The 22,414-nt window shown below is 35.5% G+C and overlaps 1 protein-coding gene across 3 annotated transcripts in view; it reads left to right on the top strand.

Annotated features, from left to right (window-relative positions):
- Nbr (exonuclease mut-7 homolog) overlaps positions 1–22,414 on the top strand; it is a 58,621-nt gene that overhangs the window by 5,307 nt on the left and 30,900 nt on the right. For 2 of the 3 annotated variants that reach the window (XM_071587755.1, XM_071587754.1), the window contains exons 2-7: positions 1,374–1,511; positions 9,402–9,616; positions 11,438–11,649; positions 14,794–14,975; positions 15,074–15,263; positions 17,707–17,802. In XM_071587755.1, coding sequence (XP_071443856.1) covers positions 1,374–1,511; positions 9,402–9,616; positions 11,438–11,649; positions 14,794–14,975; positions 15,074–15,263; positions 17,707–17,802 — 1,033 coding nt within the window. The remainder of the gene's footprint in view (positions 1–1,373; positions 1,512–9,401; positions 9,617–11,437; positions 11,650–14,793; positions 14,976–15,073; positions 15,264–17,706; positions 17,803–22,414) is intronic. The other variant, XM_071587756.1, reaches the window with a different exon arrangement.

The raw sequence follows: 22,414 nt of genomic DNA, 5'->3' as shown, positions 1-22,414 counted from the left end.
CATGTCCCCAACATTGTCCTAACATTTCAAGCCCCTAATCCTCGTCTGTATTGTCTGCTATGGTGCTGCTGTTGTTTCCACTTTGCAAGGATTTTGTGTGATGAAGACTGTGGAAGCCTTTCCCATCCTGCTGTCGGGCATAGCACATAGGCAAGGCCAGGTTCCATATTAGCCAGGACTCATTTCCATACTTATGACCATTATCATTTCTTGGAATAAGTAATTGAGGTGGTTTCTAATTGACCTCACCAATAATGTTTTTAATGTGACACACTCATTATGTGTTGGTTATTCCTTACGTACTTTGGTAAAAATAGAAAAACATTATTTGGGTTGATTTTTTTATTTTTCAACGTACAATCCTATTAGCTCAATATACTTTTTATAGAATTTGTTTGCCATCCAAAAGTTAGGATTTTGGAAGGCTCTCAAAATGGGCATCTATGTTAGGGATGGCCTCCTCTTTTGGCAAGAATTATTTTCCGCTGAGCCATTTTTTCAGGTTCAGAAATTAAAAAAGTCATCAGGGCCCAAATCTGCTTAACATGGTGGATACCCATGCATTGTCTTGATGGAAGAGATTATTTTCTTTACCAAATGAGAATGGCTTTTCCCTGGTTTCCTTGCTCAGCCGGTTCAATAATGTTGCACAATACTCTCAATTTATTGTTTATCCTTTGTGCAAGTAATTGGTGCAGTTGATTCCGCATACATATCAGAAAATGATGGCCATCACCTTGTCAGTGAAGGTTGTCGGTGGGATGGTTGCGAGTTGGGGAATGATGAGGAAATTTGTTGAGGGAGTGTACCGAAAACTTGATGGATCTCAAGATGCTTCTTAAATTGATGGTTGCCTATATGTGAAAGAGGGGCATCATATGAAATCAGGTCAAAAAATCTATTAAATTGCCTTCATAGAAACTCAAGAAGTTATGGGGAAAGTCCTTTCCATAAGGGCATTAAACTGTTTAACCTATTATCAGATGCTTTGAGAAGCATTTCTTTTGGTGGAAATGTTCAAATTAAACGCAATATTTTAAAATAACACATGTAATACTTAGAAAGATTTCATTCGATACTATGATGAACTAAACTAAATATTTGTACCCACAGATGATATTCACTTTTGTTAATGTGTCATGCTCAATATTTGTGAAATCCCTCATCATGGCCAGAGAGGAATTCATATTTTAATTTTTTCACCATTGACCTCAGTCCTTATGCCTTTTGAAAAAGCTGTCATTTTTTTACATTCATGCTTTATTTATGCTGTAGTTACTTTAATGATGTGTTATCATAACTGATGCAGTATTTGTATTAGTTATTAATTCACTTAGCAAAATATGTCATATTTATTATTTTTATTCCTTTAGATGGAGAATCTCCTAAAATAACAACCATTCTGGAAGATTGTTTTTCTTCTGAAGAAAATCCATACATCATTGCGTTGCACCTAATGGCCAGTACAGAGGACTTTCTCTTATCTAAGAAAACATCTTTGCCATTCTTTGGTATGTGTAAAATATCCTTATTTTTATTTGGTAATCTTATTAGGTAATCTTTATTAGGTTTGGATGGACACAACTACTGAATAAATATCTCCTTACAAAATACAACACTACTCTACAACAAGTCGCTCTTCATCTCTGTTTACTTTCTTCCTCCCTTCATCCCATCCAATATCCCTATCCTGTTCCTTCCCTTTCCTCATTTGCCTAACATCCTCCCCTCAATTACAGTCTTCAACATCCCACTGCTGGTCAATACCCCCTTCATCCACTTTTCCTGCCTCCATCGGATTTCTCCCAACAAACCACCTTTCTTTGCCCACCATACCCAGTACTTCCCAATTTGTTTTCTTCTCTGTCCATTTCGCTTCTCCATTCTTCTCCACACCCACATTTCAAAGCCTCCAGTCTACGTCTATCCTCCTGCTTCAATGACCACGTTTCCGTGCCGTACATAGCTACGCTCCATTTCAAAGTTTTTACGAGTCTCTTCTTAATATCCTTACTCAAAGTCCCAGTCATGAACACCCTCGTCCTTATGAAAGCCTCTTTGCCTAGCGCAATTCTTCTCCTTACGACCGTACTACTTCAACCGAGTTGGTCCGAAACACTTCCGAGATACGTAAACAGTTCTACCTCCTCTAATTTTTGCCCTTCTATTTTAATGTTTAGCTTAGCCTTTTTCTTTCTGGAAAATTGCATAACCTTTGTTTTATTAATATTGATTTTCATCCCATATCTGTTGCACTAAATTTCCAATTTGCTCAGCAATGCTTGCAACCCCTTGGCTGACTGACAAACTTAAGCTTGGTCATCAGCAAACCTGACTATTTTACGAATTCCCCGCCGACTCTCATTCCTACCTCCAGTTCTTCCCATACCTCTTTAATCATTTCCTCTATATACAGGTTGAACAACACCAGTGATAATGGGCAACCCTGCCTTACACTTCTTCCCAACACTGCCCATCCCAACTCCCCGTTCCCTACTCGTACCTGAGTGGTCTGAGACATGTACAGGTTGCGGATTAGCCTCCTGTCCCTCCAATCTATTCCTATTTTCTTCAATATACTCATTAGTTTTTCCCAATTTACTTTAGCAAACCCTTTTTTGAAATCTACAAAACAGGCAAATACGTCCTGTATTCTATATTCCTTTCGATTAGTTATCTCATTACTGCAATGGCATCACGAGTACCTCTCCCCTTCCTACACCCAAACTGATCATCCCCTAAGTAATTATTTGCCCTACTCTCTATCCTTTTGTTGATGATCCTGAGAATAACTTTAGCTGTGTAGGGTATCAAACTTAGTCCTGTAGTCCTCACATGATGTGGCCTTTACCTTTTTCGGTATAGGAACTAACATATGGGAACCAACACCAGTTAAATTCATCCTCATAGATTATACGAATCGGTCCCTTTCGACTCTTTCTCCCACATTTTCTTAAACCTAATAGTGGTTTTGCTAGAATGTTGTCTACCCCCTTGGCCTTATTTGATTTCATATCCCTTAATTCCCTTTCTATGTCATTGTCGAGTATGCCTGGATGTAAGCTATCTTCATCTACATCATATTCTCTTTCTATGTCTAAGCTTGTTGGCCTAAGTTCTTTACCATACAGTTCTTCCATATACGAGGGTAGTCCCATAAGTTCCTGGCCTAAGCGCATTGGTTGACCAAATGAGATGACGACTCCAGAAACAGTGAAGAATATCCACATAGTGATACTGGATGATGGTCGGCTAAAAGTGTGCAAGCTAGCAGAGGCATAGTAGGCATTTCAAAAGGTGCGGTACACTGCATATTAACTGAAAATTTGGACGTGAGAAAGCTGTGTGCAAAATGGGTGCTGCATTTGCTCACACTCGAGCAAAACCAGTGTCGTGAAGATGTTTCAATTGAGTGTTTAGCAAAGTTTCACAGCAACAAAGCAGAATTTTTGCGCCGTTTCATAACTATGGATGAAACTTGGGTCCATTACTTCACACCTGAGACAAAAGAACAATCAAAACAATGGATTCAAAAGGGAGAACCGGCTCAAAAGAAGGCGAAGACCGTTTCATCTGCAGGCAAGGTCATGTCATTGTTTTTTTGGGACGTGCATGGGATAATTTTCATTGACTATCCTGGAAAACCCTATTTGCCAGAATAAGGCCTCTCCAATTATTTTCTGTTCACAAACTTGAAAAAATGGCTCGATGGTCAAAGATTTTCCAGCTGTGAGGAAGTGATGTCGACAGGTAATGGCTATTTTGAGGAGCAGTTCAGTTCTTATTATTAAAAGGGTATCAAACATTTTTGGGAATAGTGTATAGAGTTGAAAGGAGATTATGTTGAAAAATAAATACAATTTTTTCCAAAACTTTTGTGTTTTCTTTGTTGGGTCGGGCACTTCTGGGATCACCCACGTAGTCTGACCAATGCTTGTGAGATGAGCTCAGGTGTCAAAAGTTAAGGCATAATACATGAATATTTCTTTAAGACCAAATTCCTTAACAAGGCTCATCCTTCGCTAGACTGCTGCTAAGTTTCAGCTACATCCATCATGTGGTTTTATTTTCATAGTTGATCAAAGTATCAAACTTTGGTTCATTTAGAAAAGAATAAAAAAGCAGTTTGGTGCTGCTATTTACCACTTCTATTTAAAAGGCCAGGTTGGATGAGTTCAGGCACATCAGAAAATGAGTTTTTTCTATTTTGCGTGTGTGGGATAATTTTCATTGACTATCTTGAAAAGGAGAAAATATCTACGCTGGGTATTATGCAAACTTATTCGTCGGGCACTTCTGGGACCACCCTCATATTCTTTCCATCTCTCTTGGATCTTTTCTGTTTAAACTATCATCCTATCCAATTTATCTCTAAATGTTACACAGATTTTCCATTCTTACCTCCCAATGGTGTTTTAACCTTCTTGTATAGGGCACCAATTTCACCCTTCCTCCGCAAACTTTCCATATCCTTGCACTGCATCTTCCACCATACTTCTTTTGGATAACTTGTTGCCCATCTCAAATTATTATTTACTCTTTGTACTTCCATCTACCTAGCTCTGTGTTTACATTCTTCAACTTTCTTCTCTCGTCTATCTTTCTAATCATCTCATCCATGATCCATGGTTTCCTTGTCCTTTTCCCATATATGGTTCCTATAGTTTCTTTCATGGCTCTCAATATCCCTTTATAATAAATTTCCAGTTTTCCTTGACAGTACTGAGCTCTTTACCCTCATCCATGATTTTCTCTACAGCCTGCTGATGAAACTCCTTCCATTTTAGTCCAGTTAATGATTCTACATTTCATTTCCTAACCCGCCACCCCTGTCTCATCTTTTTGAAACGGAGGCTATACTTCATAACAGCTAAATTGTGGTCAGAGTCCGCATCTGCTCCTGGGAAGCTGTGTGAATTGATAACACTGTACCTAAACCTGTGCCTAACCATAATATAATCTAACTGATAGCTTTCTGAGTCACCTGGCATTTTCCATGTATACCTACACCTTTTGTGGTGTCTAAACCAAGTGTTGGTGATGACTAGCCCGTCTCCTACAGAATTCAATAGCTTTCTCCCTGCGGTAATTCCTCATACCTAAACTGTTGTTCCCCACCTCATCACCATCTCTTCCTTCGCCTATCGTCGCATTCAAATCCCACATCACTATCATATGTTCTCCTGCTGGAACACATGTGCTTATGCCTTCTGATTTTATATCCTATTGACTTCTTCCTCCTTATGATTGCTTGGTGGCATGTATACCTGAAAAATGATCAAGTTCGCCGGTTCTACTGTTATTTCTGCTAGTGATATTCTGTCTGTTGCTTGCTCTATATTGAATATGCTTTTTCCTGCCTTTTTAGTCAATATTATGGCAACCCCATGTTTGCCCTGTATATTGCTCTACTACTAGCACTCCAGTAATCCCTGCTATCCTTCCATCTCATCTCACATAAACCTAAAATGTCTATGTTTCCTTTTTCCATCTCTCACTTTATATTTTCTGGTCCCTAACATTGTCCCAACATTCCAAGTTCCTGTTCTAATTACTTTGGTCTGCGTCTTCTGTTCTGGTGCTGTCAGTTTTCCTTTGTAAGGGTTTCGTGAGATGATGACCGTGGAAGTCTTGCCTCTCCCGCTGCTGGGCACGACGCATGGCCAATTTGGCTGAGTTTCATAGTTGTCCGGTCTCATATTCTCTATACTGTTCATCATAAAATTCTTGGGAATGATAATTGAGGTGGTTTCCCGTTGCCTTCCTCAATAGTGTTTTTAACATCACACCATCACTCAATGGCCACCCCACTGAGGTCAGAGGCCTTTGCAGCCGCCTCACTGAGGAACAGATACTGCATGGGCTAACTTTTATCTGGCTCATAACCTTTGACCTATAGATGACCCTACCTGGAGCAATTACCATTGCCCCCATCAGCACAGCTGTAGGGGTCATCGGAATGCACAAGTCCTTCCACCCCATCAAGGTTGTAGTCCATGGGAGGGAAAATATCTTAGTTAACCCATTATTTAGGTTCTCTTGTGTATGGCCACTCTGTTTATTCACATAGTTTCATACACCCAAAGAACAGTATATGCTTTTGTTAGGTGGATCTCTTAGGATGCATGGATCAGGGTGATGTGGTGGCTCATATATTGGCTTCCTATTATGAAGGCCTGGGTTCAAATTCCAGAGGTGGCTGAATTTTTCAGTAAAATCCTGATTCTTACATGGGTGCCATGTGGACAGCACTTCAAGTGGTGAATGCCATCTGTGGGGTGGAACATTACATTCTGAATCTCTTTGTGCCTTTTCTTTAGAGAAGGCTATGGTTAATATCAGTTTTCCACCATTCCCCCATTCTCCAAAAAATCTGTACTAATCACCTTTCTTACCTTAATGGTGCAAATCACCTCAGCTGTGTACCATCTTCCTTAATTAACTCTATTCTCTTAAGAACACCATTTTGAATAGTTAATCTTTAAGAGATAATTGGCATGCAATGTGAATAATGTTAAAGTATTGTCAATACTGAACAAATCGAGCCAAGTTTACCTCATGTTTATGACATATTATATTGCATAAAGAATAGTTCAGTGTCTCCTTTGCCTTAAAACAAGTTCCACTTGACTGAAAGAGATCCCTGCAAGAGTCCAATAAGAATTGCTCAGTTATATTTCACAATTCCTTGAATACATATTTTGCTAGTGGATGAACTTGCCATTGCTCACCCATACCTATTCCATTCATGAGGGAGTAAACCCAGTGGAAACAATATTTTGGAATCCACTGAGGACTCTTAAGAAAATTGGGTAAAATCCATTTTATTTTGCTCATGGGATCCTCCCATGAGGATCCCATGGGAGGAGCCTGAGGGCAGCCTCATTACTAGTGACATAGAATCCAGCTTATTACTACATAAAATTCTCATATTTCTGCACGAGTATTTCATAGCTGCCTCTATGAAATTTTTTGCCATTTTAGGAGGATTGGAATGACAAAAAAAATAGCATTCGTGCTTATAATACCCAATTATGGTATTTGTCTGCATATACATGGTTTGTATAAAAAGGTATTAGAAAAATTTCAAAAAATAGATTAAATTCAGATATTGCTACAATGCCTCAAAATTCTTCAAAATACATTCCTTGAATGTGGACACACTTTCGCTATTGGCTTTTTCACAACTCGAAGGCTCCCTGGTAGGTGGTTTCCAGAAGATCCTTAAGGTTATGCATGCAAGCTTCTCTGATGGCACATAAGATCCTGTGGTGGTATCCTTTTAGGGAGGATTTCACTTTTGGAAATAAGAAATAGCCTCCTGGTGCCAAGTCGGGACTGTCCAAAAAGCCGGGGCCTTCTTCAGCACATTGCCAAAGGTCTTCGCAAGCAGGTACTCCACTCGGCTCTTGGTCGTCCATCAAGACCTTCAGAATGAGTTTACTGCAGATCTTTCACATCGCAAAATTTCAGTGATAATGGTGGGCACTGTTATCATATCAGTGCCAATACAATCTGCGATCATGGGCACACTTACCCGACAGCCTGAACTCAGCACTTAACGTATATGGCAGGAAATAATTGTGACCGTTATTTATAATACAAACCTTGTAGGATGCACTTTTTCCCCTCAAATTATGGCTAAGATATGGGGTTCGTCTTATGTACCAGTAATCAAAATCATGAGCTGAAATTTATGCCTAACAATTATAATTTATATTAATTTACATTATAAGGATTCTATGGCAGTTCATCTTTTTGCTGAAAAGTGATTTCAAATAAATCTTTCCATATTTTTTCTAATCTATAAATACATTTAGTTGCCTGATGTATTTTTTGCTTCACTCTGAAAGAGGGAGCATTAAAGGAAAATGAGTTCAAATCTGCTGAAAACTAAGGTTTATGATTATTCCAATGTGAACATGTATGTGTTATTTTATTTTGCAAAAGCTGATGAAGTCATGTTTCATTCAGCTGGTAGTAAAAGCTAATTACTATCATGTGTCATGGAAATATGTGAATGGTGCAACTCCCAACTTTAAGCTAAGCTCCCTTGGGGTGTATTTGCAGAAAATCTGCATTGGTTGTTACTGTTTCAGTTTTAGGATAGCACAATCAGCAATATTATCAGCCGTTGCCCCCTAAAAGATGATATGAACTTAGCAAAGATGGGTAGAGGAACTACAGAAAGCTATTTGTGGTAAACACAAGCAGTGGCATTGAATTGCAAAATGGCTGGAACTAGAAGAAGAATAAAAACTTGGATATTAGACCACAGAAGATTGGGATTTTCAGTTTCCACAGAAATGACTATTCAACAAACAAGAATGATTGCTATTAACAAAGACACAGCTGATTTTACAGGATCTATATCATGCTGTTACAGATTCATAATGAGGAATTACCTACACATGGCGAAAGATAAAACAGCATAAAGGAAGCCATAAGAATATGAAGGCAATGCTATTTGAGTTGCTTTAATTTTCATTAATGCTAGAACCAGAGAAGAGAAACAGAAACAAAAGAGAGAAACGAGACGTAATGTTTGTACATTATATATTTATATTGTCAAACAAAATGTATATTCCAAAGGTGCAAATAATATGACTGTTAAAACTTGTGTACTTTACAAAATACAGTACACAGTCATGTTGTCGTGCTGTGCTGATGGAACAAAATTGCCTCTTTTGATTTTCAGGCAGAAAACCTTGACAAAGAGAAAACTGTCTACAGGTGTATTTGTGGACATTCAATCTGAGGGCTGGATTGATGAAAGGGGAATGAAGTTGTGGTCTAGGCATACTGAAATTGTCTTGCTAGAATGGGATCAATTTTGCAGTCACAGAACACAAGTTGTGAAAATGTAAATCAACTACCTGAAAACTTAGTTACCTGTAATTTCAATTGGTCTGACAAGCCAGATTCAACTTATATATGCTTTTAGACAAAAATACCAATGAAATTAGTACAGTAAATCAATATGGAAATTCATGCAAAATGTATACTTTTTCTAAAAATGTGTGCGTAATAAAAAGGGTATGCCCTATATGCTGGTGTGTCCTATGCAATAGCAAATATCTTAGTTCTTGTCTCATGGTAGAGGATTTTAAAATTATCTCAGAAAATTTCCACTGCCATTCCATCTTATCACTACTATAAAAAATTTGAGGGTATCCTAATTTAAAAAATGTTTACTACAGCAATGACAGACCTTCCTTTTCTATTTAATCCAGGATTATTGATTTCATTATAGTTACTTATTTGTTACTGTTTTTATAATATAATTATGATGTGATTCATTTTTTTGTATGCATATTTTAATATTTGGATGAGTAATATTTATTATTATGTATTACCAAAATGTGGTGGAATAGTTTGTAATTTATAACTTTTAATTACAGTTATGAAAACATTCCATAAATGGATTACCAATAATAAAAATCACATGAAATCATTGCTGACCACAGATGTGAAACTGAATAGTTTTTTTGTGGTGAATCAACAGAAAAATACATGGCTGTTGAAGTTAGTTGCAGAAATATACTGCTTAGCAGAGGAAAATGAAATGTTTCTGCCGTACATTCGAGAGCAGCTGGCACACCAGAAATTTAAACAGGTAAATATGATGGGGAATATGGCCGTGCAATGTTAAATTTAATCAATTATTTAATTTCTAGGATTTCTTTAAAATAATCATACTATTTAAAGCGTTCCATATGATAATTGTAGTTCATTAAAATTTAGTTGCCATAATTCAAATGGTATATAAAGAGTAAGAAATGTTTGAAAGCTTGTGTTCATGTGAAAGGAAGTTCATTGAGAGAGAAAGCACAGTCTTAAATGAAACTATGAATTTATACAGGCAAGAAAATTTCATCATAAATAAACTTAGGAAATACATGGTACAAAAATCATTCATAAATCATCATCAACTGTAAAAAAATGGTGTAGGAGTAGGGAGAAGTGGACCCTTGTACAAATAGCATAATTAATTCTGTAATCTTTTTCGTAAAGCAAATCACTTGTTTATTATAACAATTTTTTGCGTATAAATTATTTTTAAGTACAATAATGCATTCTGTGGTGAAAAGAATAAATTGTGTTCAAGGTTAATGTAAAGAAAGCACGGATCATCATCTATGCTGTCATAACAAAACTTAAACTCAATTGTCTTCTTGGCAACGGGTGAATATATGAAGGAGCAGAGTCCTCCAAAGCGTTCAGAAAGTCTGCATGAATTTCCTTTGCTTTCTTACCTTTCTTTACAAAGTAATTACTCACTGCTCAAATCTCAAATTTTTCCATCTTCACAAATCACTACGCAGGGACAACAACAGAGAGGCATCCGCACCATAGACCTCTTCCCAGATAACGGACATGTTAGGTGTTTACTCATAAAGGATTACCTATTATTATGCAGGAAACTCATTGCGCTAGCTCTTGACATCTGGTGGTGTTTCCCAGAACCTTTCAAACTGCCTATGTGTTAGGGATGGGGTTATGATATTGAAAAGGTGTCATATAAGATGCGAAAAATTTCTGAAAGTCTCTAAGAAGTCTGGGTCTATCTTAAAAGTCAAAATTTTGGCTTTTTTACCTCCAGCAGCAATGCTGGTGAAAACATCTAATGTATATGTGATGTGAAGACATTTGTAAGTGGTACCCATTTGAGACAATAATTAGTTTCAAATACTATTACTAATTGTTCAATTACTATCATGTTCTGTGAAAAATATCTAGTTTATTATGTACTTTCAAGTATTGAATTGTAAGGTCTTCTGTATCACGAAGAAGGTAGTATTTTTAAAATGGTTAGAGGTTGCTAACAAATCAAAGAGAATTTGCATCTTCATATAACTTTAAGGTTGATGGATGAATGAATGAATGAAGGTATATTTAAATGAATACATTATAGAATTTCTTATGAGGTTTATAGCATAACTGTTGTCATATTAATTCCCTCCAAGCATTTATATAAACTTATCTTAAATATAAAGTGTGACTCAGCTCTCATTTTTAATCAACACTGAAAGAAATTCATTTAAAGAATTGATTAAGTTTGGTGAATCAGATAAGTAGGTAATTGCTGCAGATGCCACGCGGTAACATTTGATGTAAGTACAACAGTTAAATTGACGAGCCTTGGTTGTGAAAAGTGAAAAAATGGTAAACATTGACTATCGAATATATCTTTATTTTCCTCATGGCCCTGCTGTCATCATTAAGTCTTCAACATTGATTCTTGGTGGAGGGAGAAAATTTAGAAAAATAAATTGCAGTTCCTTACTAGTAACCCAGTTAGTTTCAGGGTTTTTCATACATACTTTATGTTAATTAGTGTTAGTCATTTACAGCATGTATTATTCTGGGTATTTTCCGCAAAGGGTGTATTAATTTATCATTTTTTCTATTTTATCCATTTATATATCTCTTACAGGCATGTGAAAGCGCTGAGATTTTGCAACTCCACCAACATTTTGAAGCCAAAGATTTCCTGATACAACTCATTTTTCAAGACAAATTGACAGTTGTTGAAAATTTTCTGAAAGATAGCCCAAAACATCAAGGAGAAATCGTTAAATTTATGGATGAGTTGTTAGCTAAAGGAAATGAGATTGAATTAAGTGAAAGGATACAGTCCCTTGTGAAGTAAGTAATCTTATTTTGTTATTTTCATGACTGAAAAAATTACTGTTTTATATGTTCCAGAGATCTTTTACATTCATTTGTATGTAATATTTGGAAATATTATGAGCATATCCACTACCAAGAACATGTTTCCATCAGTTCTGATTATACTACCATTTATTTTATTATAAACATAACAGTTTCAGGTTTAACTTTGTGGAATTCCTTCATCATGAGGGTAGAAGAAGAAACTTTGCACTTCCACATAAAGATTTAACCTTTCGCAACCATAGTTTCGATGCTGCTCATCATCATCTGGTGACATTCATAAAAAGTTTTGCAACTTATATTTCCCGGCTCCAAGAGGGGAGGAAGGTAATGGGAGTAAGGGAGAGGGTGTAAGTTGAGGGCAGGTGCAGTAACCTATAAGTCAGCTTGGGGAGGGGGAGGGTATGTATTGGAAGGTTTCTGGCTCAAATTTGTGGAAGTTAATGTTCATTAAATGAAGAACTCAATGTAACACTCCACTGTTCTTAGAAATAGCAGTGGAAAAAAAAACACATTGTGTTATACATTTAATTAGGGGTTGTTTGTCTGCAATTGTCGGAAAAACTTTTGATGTATGTCACCTGATAAGGATGCGCAGCATCGAAACCATGATGGTGAAATATTGAATCTTTATTTGGAATGGTAAAGCTTCTTTTTTAACCTCATTATATTATTATAGTTGAAATTCAAGGTTGTAGCATGGTAATTGGCAATTCAATGATCTGGATGGTGGAATTTTTGGTACATTGCCTTAATGCCAGATCAGAAGAAAGTTTGTCATGTTGAAATGCTTAATTTTATTAGAAGCTGTTTTATTACACCATGTAATAACAACCCCCTGGCCCCTGCCCCCTGGCCCCTGCCCCCTGGCCCCTGCCCCTTTTGGCCCCTGCAATTAGTATCATTAAGATGGTCAATAATAAAGTAATACTTATAGTAATTGCTTAACAGTGACTTTATTGCAATGAGGAATGTTTAATATTTGAAAAAGGCTATGTTTCTTATCCCAGATGTTTTGACTTATTGAAGTAAAGCTGTATTTTTCCCATGGAGAAAACTTACAGCTTGAAGAAATTTTAGAATTGGCTGTTCAAAGCAGTATGCTGATAGGAATGAGGAAATGGAAAAGAGTGAAATAAGTTGCAGTTAAAAATGATGGGACAGGAGTGATCAATCTTTGTAAAAGCTGTAATTAGTTTCCTTTCCATTTCCTCCTTTATACTTCCATCATTTCTTCATTTGATGTGGTTAAAAGAATTATGGTTAAAAATATTTTTTAGAATCAAATCATGTTTGTAAATTGCTATGGTATTTTAACTTAAACTGGCAAGTATCACAGGAATTTGGAATTTGTGCCCTACTCTGATTTGTAGAGAAATCAATAAGGTGTGTTTGAAAGCTTAATTGAGTTCTCATTCAGTCAAGCTATTCATGTAGCAAGTTCATCTCTGAGTAACGTGGCAATGGGGACATGGGGTTTTTTATGAAAACAAGAGGATGAAACTTAACTGTCATGCACATTGAGAATTTAACCTATGAGAAAATAGATCTTGGGAAAATATTATGCATAAACCTTCTAGCCATTTCTGTTACCAATGAATTTTGAGATAAAATTATTTTATGACTTACAAAAATAGTTCAATATCAAGCATGACTTATCAGAATTCTAGTAATGAGGTCGATTTTGTACTTACCTTTCATGTGAGGTCCCAGGTTTTGTTTTTATTTATGGCAGACTTGTTAGAGTAACATGTTTGTCCATGCTTGAGACTGCAATATGACTGATGAGGAGAATGCATAGAGGTTCTAAAATTACTAATCACGGAATGGATTTTATGTATAATGAATGAAACAACTGAAGACCACTTGTTCCAGAAATGATTCTGCATCTAATAATACAAAATAGCTTAAGGGACCATTCAAAATCTACCTTTAATAAGTACTTAGCAGTGGTGATGGTTACCTTATAATGGGATGACTTCTCTAAATAAAATTCGTTCAGCTTTGAAGGAAATAGTTCGTCAAGTTTTACCCTTTAATTTCTTAAATTTTTACATTTAAAGCGTATACTAGATCTCATATGAGAATTAATAATTGTTGTAATATGAAAGTTACATAAAATTCAGTAAAAAACTACATTCTGTATAATAGAAAAATAGTCATTGGAATGAACAGTTATTATGGGAGGCCACTGACAGTTGAGGTCATTTGCACCATTAGGGATAGGTGGGTAATTTGGTAAGCTAAGGATATTCGGGAAATGAAGGAAGGGATTTGAACCCAGGCCCTCAGGGTGGGAAGTCTATCTATTGGCCACTGCATTAACTTGATCCTTCATCATGAGGAATGAAAGTACGTAGATTTAAGATTAAACAGTTCACATATTTTTAAGTTTTAAATTTTAAAATTTTTTCATAAAATTTTCATCATATTATTATTGTAGATTAAACTTTAAAATTTTTAAGAATATTTATAATATTTTTACTCCATCTGGCTTTTATTATTCCTACAATGGAATATAATGCATCTTTAGGACCTTCTTCATTGTAATGTCTGGTTTGGAATAGTTTTTGTAACTCCATCACAGCTTAAGGCTAAAATCCCCTGTTTGGAGTGTCCCCTGGAAATACAGAAAAAAATATTTTTACAGGTAACTCCCATATGGAAGCGTTGGTAGTGTTGATATTTTGATTGGCATTGGACTTTTTTATGTAAAGTAAACTTTGTGCAAAAATAGGAAAGAAGACTAACCTAAATGATTAAAAGTTTTTTCATTGATATCCTGATCTGAAACTTTAATCATGCATAGTGAGTTGGACTCAGGTATGTGTGAATTAAATTGGCACAATTTTTAATGATTGTTTATTGTCTTCAATAATATTTGAGATTGAAAATAAATATGCACTTCAAAGACTTTGGTATTAGGGAGGGAGGATGTCTCTGTTCAACTTTGGTAAATTCATTACTGTGCACCCGTTGTTCCCCAACTGGTTGGGTATTACATCTAGATGTTTCTTTGGAAATTTTTTGTTGCATAAATTGAAAGAAATATTTTAAACATATCAAATTGAGGATTGTATTATGATTAATTGAGATGCAAATTTACCTACTTTCTAGGGAGTTGAAAGTTACTGATGTAAAACTAAGTAAATTCAAGCCTAAATGTGTAATGAAATTAATTGGAAGATATTTGAAGACATATGGAGTTTCTCCTGAGTTATGCCCTAATTATTCATATCAGCAGAATAAGAGGGCTCTTGGATTTATGCTTGCAAAACGATTTGTTGATGGAACATTGGGTAAGACTATTTTTCTATGGTTCAGTGACTTTTTTCAATCTACTTGAAGTTGTGTTTATTGTCTTCCATATTTGTGCGTACTATGTTCACATTTTCAGAGGGAGAAAGCTGGAATGAAATGATGCTTGATCTTGTAAAGGACAATGCCGAGTTGCAGCTTAAATTAGTTAATTTACTTGTTGACTATGGTGAAGAGGAGGAAGCTCTTCAGTGGTATCAGAAATTTAAACTGGATATTGAAAATCTTCCCACCAAATTGAAGATTATCTGCAAGGATCATAATTGCACGTATGTTGGAAATAATTATCTACAACTCTCTCTTAATGGTAATAAAATGCCTTTTGATGTAGGTATTGTGCTGTTTAAATTGAATTCAGATGCTTTGAAATTGTTTTTGTCTCAGGACATTTTATGTAGAACATGGTTTCTTTAATTCCACCAAAGTTTTCCCTGATTATTAGTAATTCTTGCCACCAAGATGGTTAGAACACTCACCCAGCAGTATAGAGTTTGTTGGTGGGATTCCTAATCCATGTGAATATTTGATCAATAGCAGTCAAACTTGTATTTATAGACATCCATTTGCTTTAGGTATGCTAGAATTAAGTAAAAATTAGGTCTTCAATTATGTTCATGCCTGAATGTGATTGGTGGTGCAGAAACCAGGTGGTAGAATGCATTTTACCCTGCGAGCCACCACCTGCGTTAAGGAGTTAGATTAATAAACATCAAGGAAAATTTTTGGTTTGAATACAAAATATTGATGATAATTACGCATGAGCTTATTTGTGAATAGGTTGACTAATTCTCTCTCATATTTTGTATGGTTATGATCATGAAATTAGAATGGAAAAAAGATTCCTGGTATTGTTTAATTCCTTATATCCTTATCTACTGCGAAAAGTAGTTCTTTCTTTTTTCCATCTTTCTTTACAAATGGAGAGAATAATGGTAAAGATATGATGGAGAGGATGATTAACAATGAAGTTTTAAATATGGTGAGCAAAGCATTAAAATTCATTGGGGCATCCTAAAAAAGCAAGACAAAGAAGGTGTAAGAAATGTTGAAAGGTAATGGGATGTTCAGGCTGTAATGGAAGGGAGAATGTTAGGTAAGTGGTATAGGGAAAGGAGGAGAATTGGCTTTCAGAGAGCAGAGCTTTTCTTATCATGGCCTCGCTTATATTTTTTCCTTAGGGGATGAAAGTGCCATGAATATAATCCAAGTGTTAATTTTGAGTGTTAAGCAGAGCATTCAAATTTCAAAGCATGCATGTCTTAAATGTAAATTTGTCACTCTTTTGTAACATGGTATCATGAAATTAGTGTGCAAGTAAACCTTATGAACATGTTATAAGACTGTCATATAAGCAGCCTTACTTGTTATATGTACTTATTAAAATGGGTGGAAATACAAACCAAAAAAACCTGGAAAATACAGAGAAATTAACTTTCTTGGAAGAATGAGGGAAGTTGGCTGTTCTGGAAAAATTGGTGCCAAACACATTTTCTTACAGGGGTGCTCCCCGGGTGTCATTTTGAGAGGGTGAAGAGATGCTATCAAATTGTACCTAGAATCTCTGCTCTTCTTCACAATCCTTAACCTACTTGATCCTCAGTTGAAAGTTACTTCATTAGTATTGCATAAATTGTGACATTGGTTCATGCTTGATGTGGAAATAAGGGACTAAAAATTTCATTCTCAATGTTTTTATTTTTATATTATAGCATTTCATTTGTTGCTCATTTTTACTTTGGTACATGTATAACTTTAATTTTCGTTACTCATAGGACATTTTTCATTTAGTTCCTCTGTGGTCTAGTTATCAAGTAATGATTTATTATGCTTGCGAGTGATTTTCTGGGGTTTTACGAGTTGATGAGAATGATGTTATTTTGACGCAACTGAAGTGATAATGACCTTCCTTTGCTGTTTTTTAGCTCGGGTGTATCATTGTGGTGAAATAAAAAAACTAATATTTTTAGAATTTATTGTAATATTTTAGAATATGTGTTCCTCAATGAGAAGATCCATTGTCAATAACTTGTGCATAAAAGAGAATTTTTGATTATGATGTTGTTTCAAAGTCATTTATTTCTTGCTCACAAAGGATATTATGTTATGCATCTAATGTCATAATGAGACTACTAACTGCTCCTTGTTAGTTCTGACATCTGCTTCAGGCAATAACTGTTACTACTCAAACAATATTTGCCCAAAAATACACTTGTTTGCGAATCTGTACTGTTAATTTCTTCATAATTGGTAATAGACAGATATCCAGATATTATTATGCTAATTTGAATGAAGTGGGTTCCCCAAAATTATGGTCAACCCTTGCAAATGTCTTATATTTAAATTGACAGTTTATTTGAGAAATAATATTAGTGTTCTTTGAGCGTTAAAAAATAATGCCTACTCTCCAGTAAAATAGTAAAAATATCCAAATTCTAATTGAACGTATATGGAAAAATTTATTATGTGATATGTTTTAAGAGCTGTTACCTGCTTGTACAGGGTGTGACAGCATAAATTCCTTTTTTCAAACACAAAATGCTTTCAAAAAAGGAATTTACATTGCCACACCCTGTATGTTCATAACTTCACTCCAACTTTACGTCTAGTGCTTAGTGAATGTGGCATCCAATGAATTTTGTCTCTCGTTCATGGTATTTTCCATGCAGTGAATTAATCATTTCAATGCTGTTTTGCTTTTTGTTGTATTTCTAGGTCACAGGAGACAGAAACACAGAATAGCATCACCATGGAGGAGTCTTGGGATGATCCTACCCCTCAACCATCATATCAATTCAATCCTACGGCTGTGTAAGTGAAAAGTGGAGAGTGCTTCTAGTAAATTTAAACATCCATAGTGCTCAAAGGGGGTACTTCAGACAAGGAAATATTCAGAGGGGAACTTTTGAAGAATTTTTATTTTTTGCTTCAAGAAAGTAATATTCATTTAAAGATTAGTGAAGATACCAAAGAAAAAGCATGATATAAATATTAAGTGAACAGTAGTACATAGGATAAAAGTCCATATTTCTATGAGGCTATATGGCTTAAGTTGCTTTTTTAAATCATTTGTTTCATTTTTGCTCTATTTATTTATTTGCTGATTTATCCCATGATTCTACATAAAAGTCATGGGATAAATGGAGTGTGGTAGTCCAAGAGGTGGAAGGTTACACTACTGACCAGATGGCTCAGACATGCCTCTGGGCACCCTCAGCTCAACCCAAGCTATGTGATTGTTCAGGTACCAGATCATCCCGGGAAACCATTGGCAGCACAGGGAATAGATTGACCCCCCCCCCCCCCCCGCCCTGATGTGTTAATTTCACATGATGTTGGGCTTAGTTCTTGGTGAGCTATGCTTTTGCCTATTAAATTAAACCAACTTTCAGGTTGAAAAATTTAGTTTTGGTTTTTTCACACAAAAGGAATTGTAAGAGCTAACAATTTGAATAATAGATACAGGTGTTTTGGGAAACTGGTTATCCACCAATATGGTGGACTCAGTCAACTTACTGACAAATGTTTTGCAAGTAATACCAATTGTGAAAGATAATAGCTGAAATTAATCATGTAATTACCATTATAAAAAATATTTTAGTATTATATTGGATCCAAGGGAAGAAATTCAAGGTCAAAAAAAGTGAAAAATGTGAAAAATTAGTAATGTGAAGTTTATTAACCAGTAACATGTCCAATAGCTTGTAAGTCTAAGTAAAGTAAATAATAATTCTGAATACTGTGAAGTGACTTCTTATCAAGATATTTAAATTTCGTATTAGTTAATTAAAGCTTTCATGGCCCATTGATGGTAAAAAGATTATCATGTTTTCCATGTCAGGATTGGGATTTCTTCCCTTCTACCAGAAATTTCATCTTGGTGTGAAATGGATTTCTGACTATCCATCACATACTTATTTGTATGATTATAAATTTATGTTGAATTTTATGCGGTATTAGTAATAAAATTTAACTCATTGTGAAGGTTTTCACAGAATTCTGTATTGAATTTTGGATTTCACAATTTCTTTGCATTAGCGTAGTAATCTTGCTCTAATTTCATAAAACCTACTTAGCTGTAGCTGTCTCAGGTTAGGCACTCTTTCACTGCTTGCCCAAATAAATAGTCATTGCGTACAGCACTTGTTTTTGTTGTTAGCCAAGTTAAAAAATTCCAAAAGGTTGGGAGAAAGATTGAAATAATGTACAGTGGAACCTCGCTTAGCTAGCATTTCACACAAAGTGTGATTTGCATCATTAGCAAAAATATTGTTCCTGAAAACGACTTGCTTAGTAAGAGACTTTTTGCATAATGAGTGATGAGGCGAGGGAAATTCTTGGATTCATTGCTTCTGCAGTTTGCCTCTAGCACTCGTTCCGCCCACATCTTTGTGTCGCTAGTGACAACACTTTTTTCCAAACTTGTGATCAACAATATTATTAGTAATTTTTTTGTGTAAAGTTTGATAATATTTTGTGCATAGTTTTAAAATTGTAAATTCATAATAAGAAAACTAGTGGAGAATAAAGATAAAAAATAACTGTTGAAATGAAAATTAAAATCATTGAAAATTGGGAACAAGGTGTTGGCATGGCTTATGTAGTCCACGTGTACAATCGGTTGGCATCAATGGTTGGCCTTTTCTTCAAGAGCATGGACAAGAGTAAGGAAATAGATGCTTCAAATAGAGTGATGAGTATCTATGCAGCAGTTGCCTATTCTAAATGATGTTGAAAGGTTGCTTCTTATGTGCATAAACGAAAAGCAATTTCAGTGTGACTCTATAAACGAGAATATAATTTGTGAGAAGAGGAAATTGATTTTTGCTTGCCTCATTAATAACATGTCAGGATCATCAATGGCTGAATAAGTATATAAGGGGAGCCATGAATGCTCCAGGAAGTTAATTAGAAGAAACATCATCCACGGCATGCTAAATGAGATGTGGGGGTTTCCTGAAATTTTTGCATCTTACAATGCACACGCGGCATCATCCTAATAGGGTATTGTGCGCCATAAATTTATTTAGCAATCATTCTGTGTTACATTTTTACCAAATTTTGAAGCATCAGCGAAAAAAAATGCATCTAGGCAGCTTTCTAGTAAAAAGGAAATTGATAGGTATCGTAAGTTATTAGCAATTGATTTTTACACTTTTTTTTGCTTTTACAAATTGAGTTCGCATTCCTGGTTGCTTCATTCTTCAATAGAAGAAAAGGTAAATGTGATCCACGATCCCAAACAATGTATGCATAATTTTCTTTGAATAAACCTTGTACATAATTTATCTTTTTTACATGAAACACATCATCATATTTTACATTAATTTATATGCAAAAGTTGTTTTAATAAATGAGTATTTCACTATATGAGAAAGATTGCGGAATGGATTATGCTTATATTATGAGGTTCCACTGTACTATGAAATGATTACCTTCCCAAGAAAGCTCAAAGTTTTCTTGAGAGGCTTGAAGGAAAACTTCTTGAAGGAGTTCTATCCATAAGTTGTCAGTTATGATGCCATTTAAAAACAAAAAGGTAAAGGATGCAGTCAATGATATATCCAACTCATGTGGCAATGGACCACCAAACAGTAATCTTTCTGAAGGTTGGTTTGATTTTTGAGGCAATAGTTCGCCTAATACTTAGATCAATGGCATGTAACACTCACATCTGTGTAAGAGGGCCAGTTCCTTTCCCTGTGGTGCTGGTGGTTTTACAAGAAGAACACACTGCTTGGGTAAAGCTGAGGGTGTTCAGAGGCATCACCTAGAATTGAACCTGGGATCTCTGCTCTGTAGCCCAGTGCTCCTCAGGTTTACCACACCTACTAGCATTAGACATTTAAGTCAAATTTAAAAAAATCATTTGGTCAGGGCAAGACCCAGAAGAACGCTGTTACACTGTTATCATAAGATGCATATGTGATTCATTGCAGTTACAACATGTTATAAATGGGGCATACCAACAGGCAGTTCCTTTCAAGCTTTGAAACATTTAGTAGGGCAAAAGATATTAGCATTCAGAGCCATCGCAGAGCATTATGAGCTGTTTATAAGGATGGGAACATATAATCTACAATTATACCTTATCCATACACTCGTCACATATTTTTTCGTAAACTCATTGTATAGTCATTGGGAACAATGGGTATTCTTGTTTCACATCATGATATATTTCAAACAAATTGTTCCCTTGCAAATTACAAAAATTTACTTTCCCTTTTACATTTATCATACTATTTTTAGACATTTTCATAGCTCTCAATCACTGGTCATTCAGTCCATTTTATCTCAAAGCCTTCCACAGATCTCCTCAATATACTCGCTTTTATCTTTACTCAAATCAGCTAATTCACAATTAACTGTCTTTCACATGTCCATCTATAATGTTCAGCCCTTGCTGAAGCACTTGCTTGACACTTTATCAGTATTATGCTAGCGGCCATCATAGACTGTATCCTTACAAAATACCCTAAAACAAACTAAGCCCAGGTGGTCCGATAATGATGTTAGGAAAGTGCTTTGAAAGCAGAGAATGTTATGTTCAAGAGTAAAGAGAGTGAGTGGGTGAGAAAATATTCTCCTTAGGGCATTGGCCATTATTGGACAAGTGTAAGTTTTAAAAATTGAAACCTAAAGGCAATTGCATGTCTTGACAGTGCCATGTACTGTGTAAGTACTTGGGCAGTGATCCTAAAGTGTTCTGTTCTTATGTCAGGATGGTACAGTGAGGTGAGCAATTCGTAGCTTGTTTCAGGGATTTTAACAGTATTATTCTCAATGATAGTAAGAGAAAAGGTAATGTTTACATTAAATTCTTCCTAAGTGTTTTCATGAAAGGTGTTGCCACCATAGATTACCCAGATATTCTATATTTTGAGCAAATGGCTAATATGATGGTAGTATGAAAAGTTTCTGGCCTAACGAGCAAACAAGACATTTTTTTCTCCAGGTATATTTTTATATTTCTACTGAGTTTCCTTTTAAGTCACTATACTTTTCCCCACAGTTACTTACAGTTTTCCCCACTGCTACTCTTTAACTTTTTTAATCCTTCCAAATAGACTTTCTCTGCAAAATGGCATTTACATATGTGATAATCTCCTTAGGCGATGAAAATATCTATCCTCGAGACAAAACCTTAAGGTTGGGAAACTGGGAAAAGTTGCTGGGGGGCAGACCTGGTGAATTGGAGGTCAGTGATCAACCAATTTGAAGTGCAGTTCGTGAATTTTTGCTAAGGAGACCACCTTTGTGTGAGCAGGTTCATTGTCCTGAAAAAAGCACTTTCTTTTTCTTCAAATATAGTTTTTTGCAATTTATGCCTTAAGCTTGTCAAGTAATGATGTGCAGTACTCTCCCATTATTTTTTTACCTTTTTGAATATAATCAATAAGCACATATTGTAACTATCCCAAAT

The sequence above is a fragment of the Hetaerina americana genome, unplaced genomic scaffold (assembly GCF_022747635.1).
Source record: "Hetaerina americana unplaced genomic scaffold, ioHetAmer1.1.p SCAF_3, whole genome shotgun sequence".
Lineage (NCBI taxonomy): Eukaryota > Metazoa > Arthropoda > Insecta > Odonata > Calopterygidae > Hetaerina > Hetaerina americana.
Note: the sequence above shows the minus strand (reverse complement) of the source record. Positions and strands in the feature narration are given on the sequence as shown.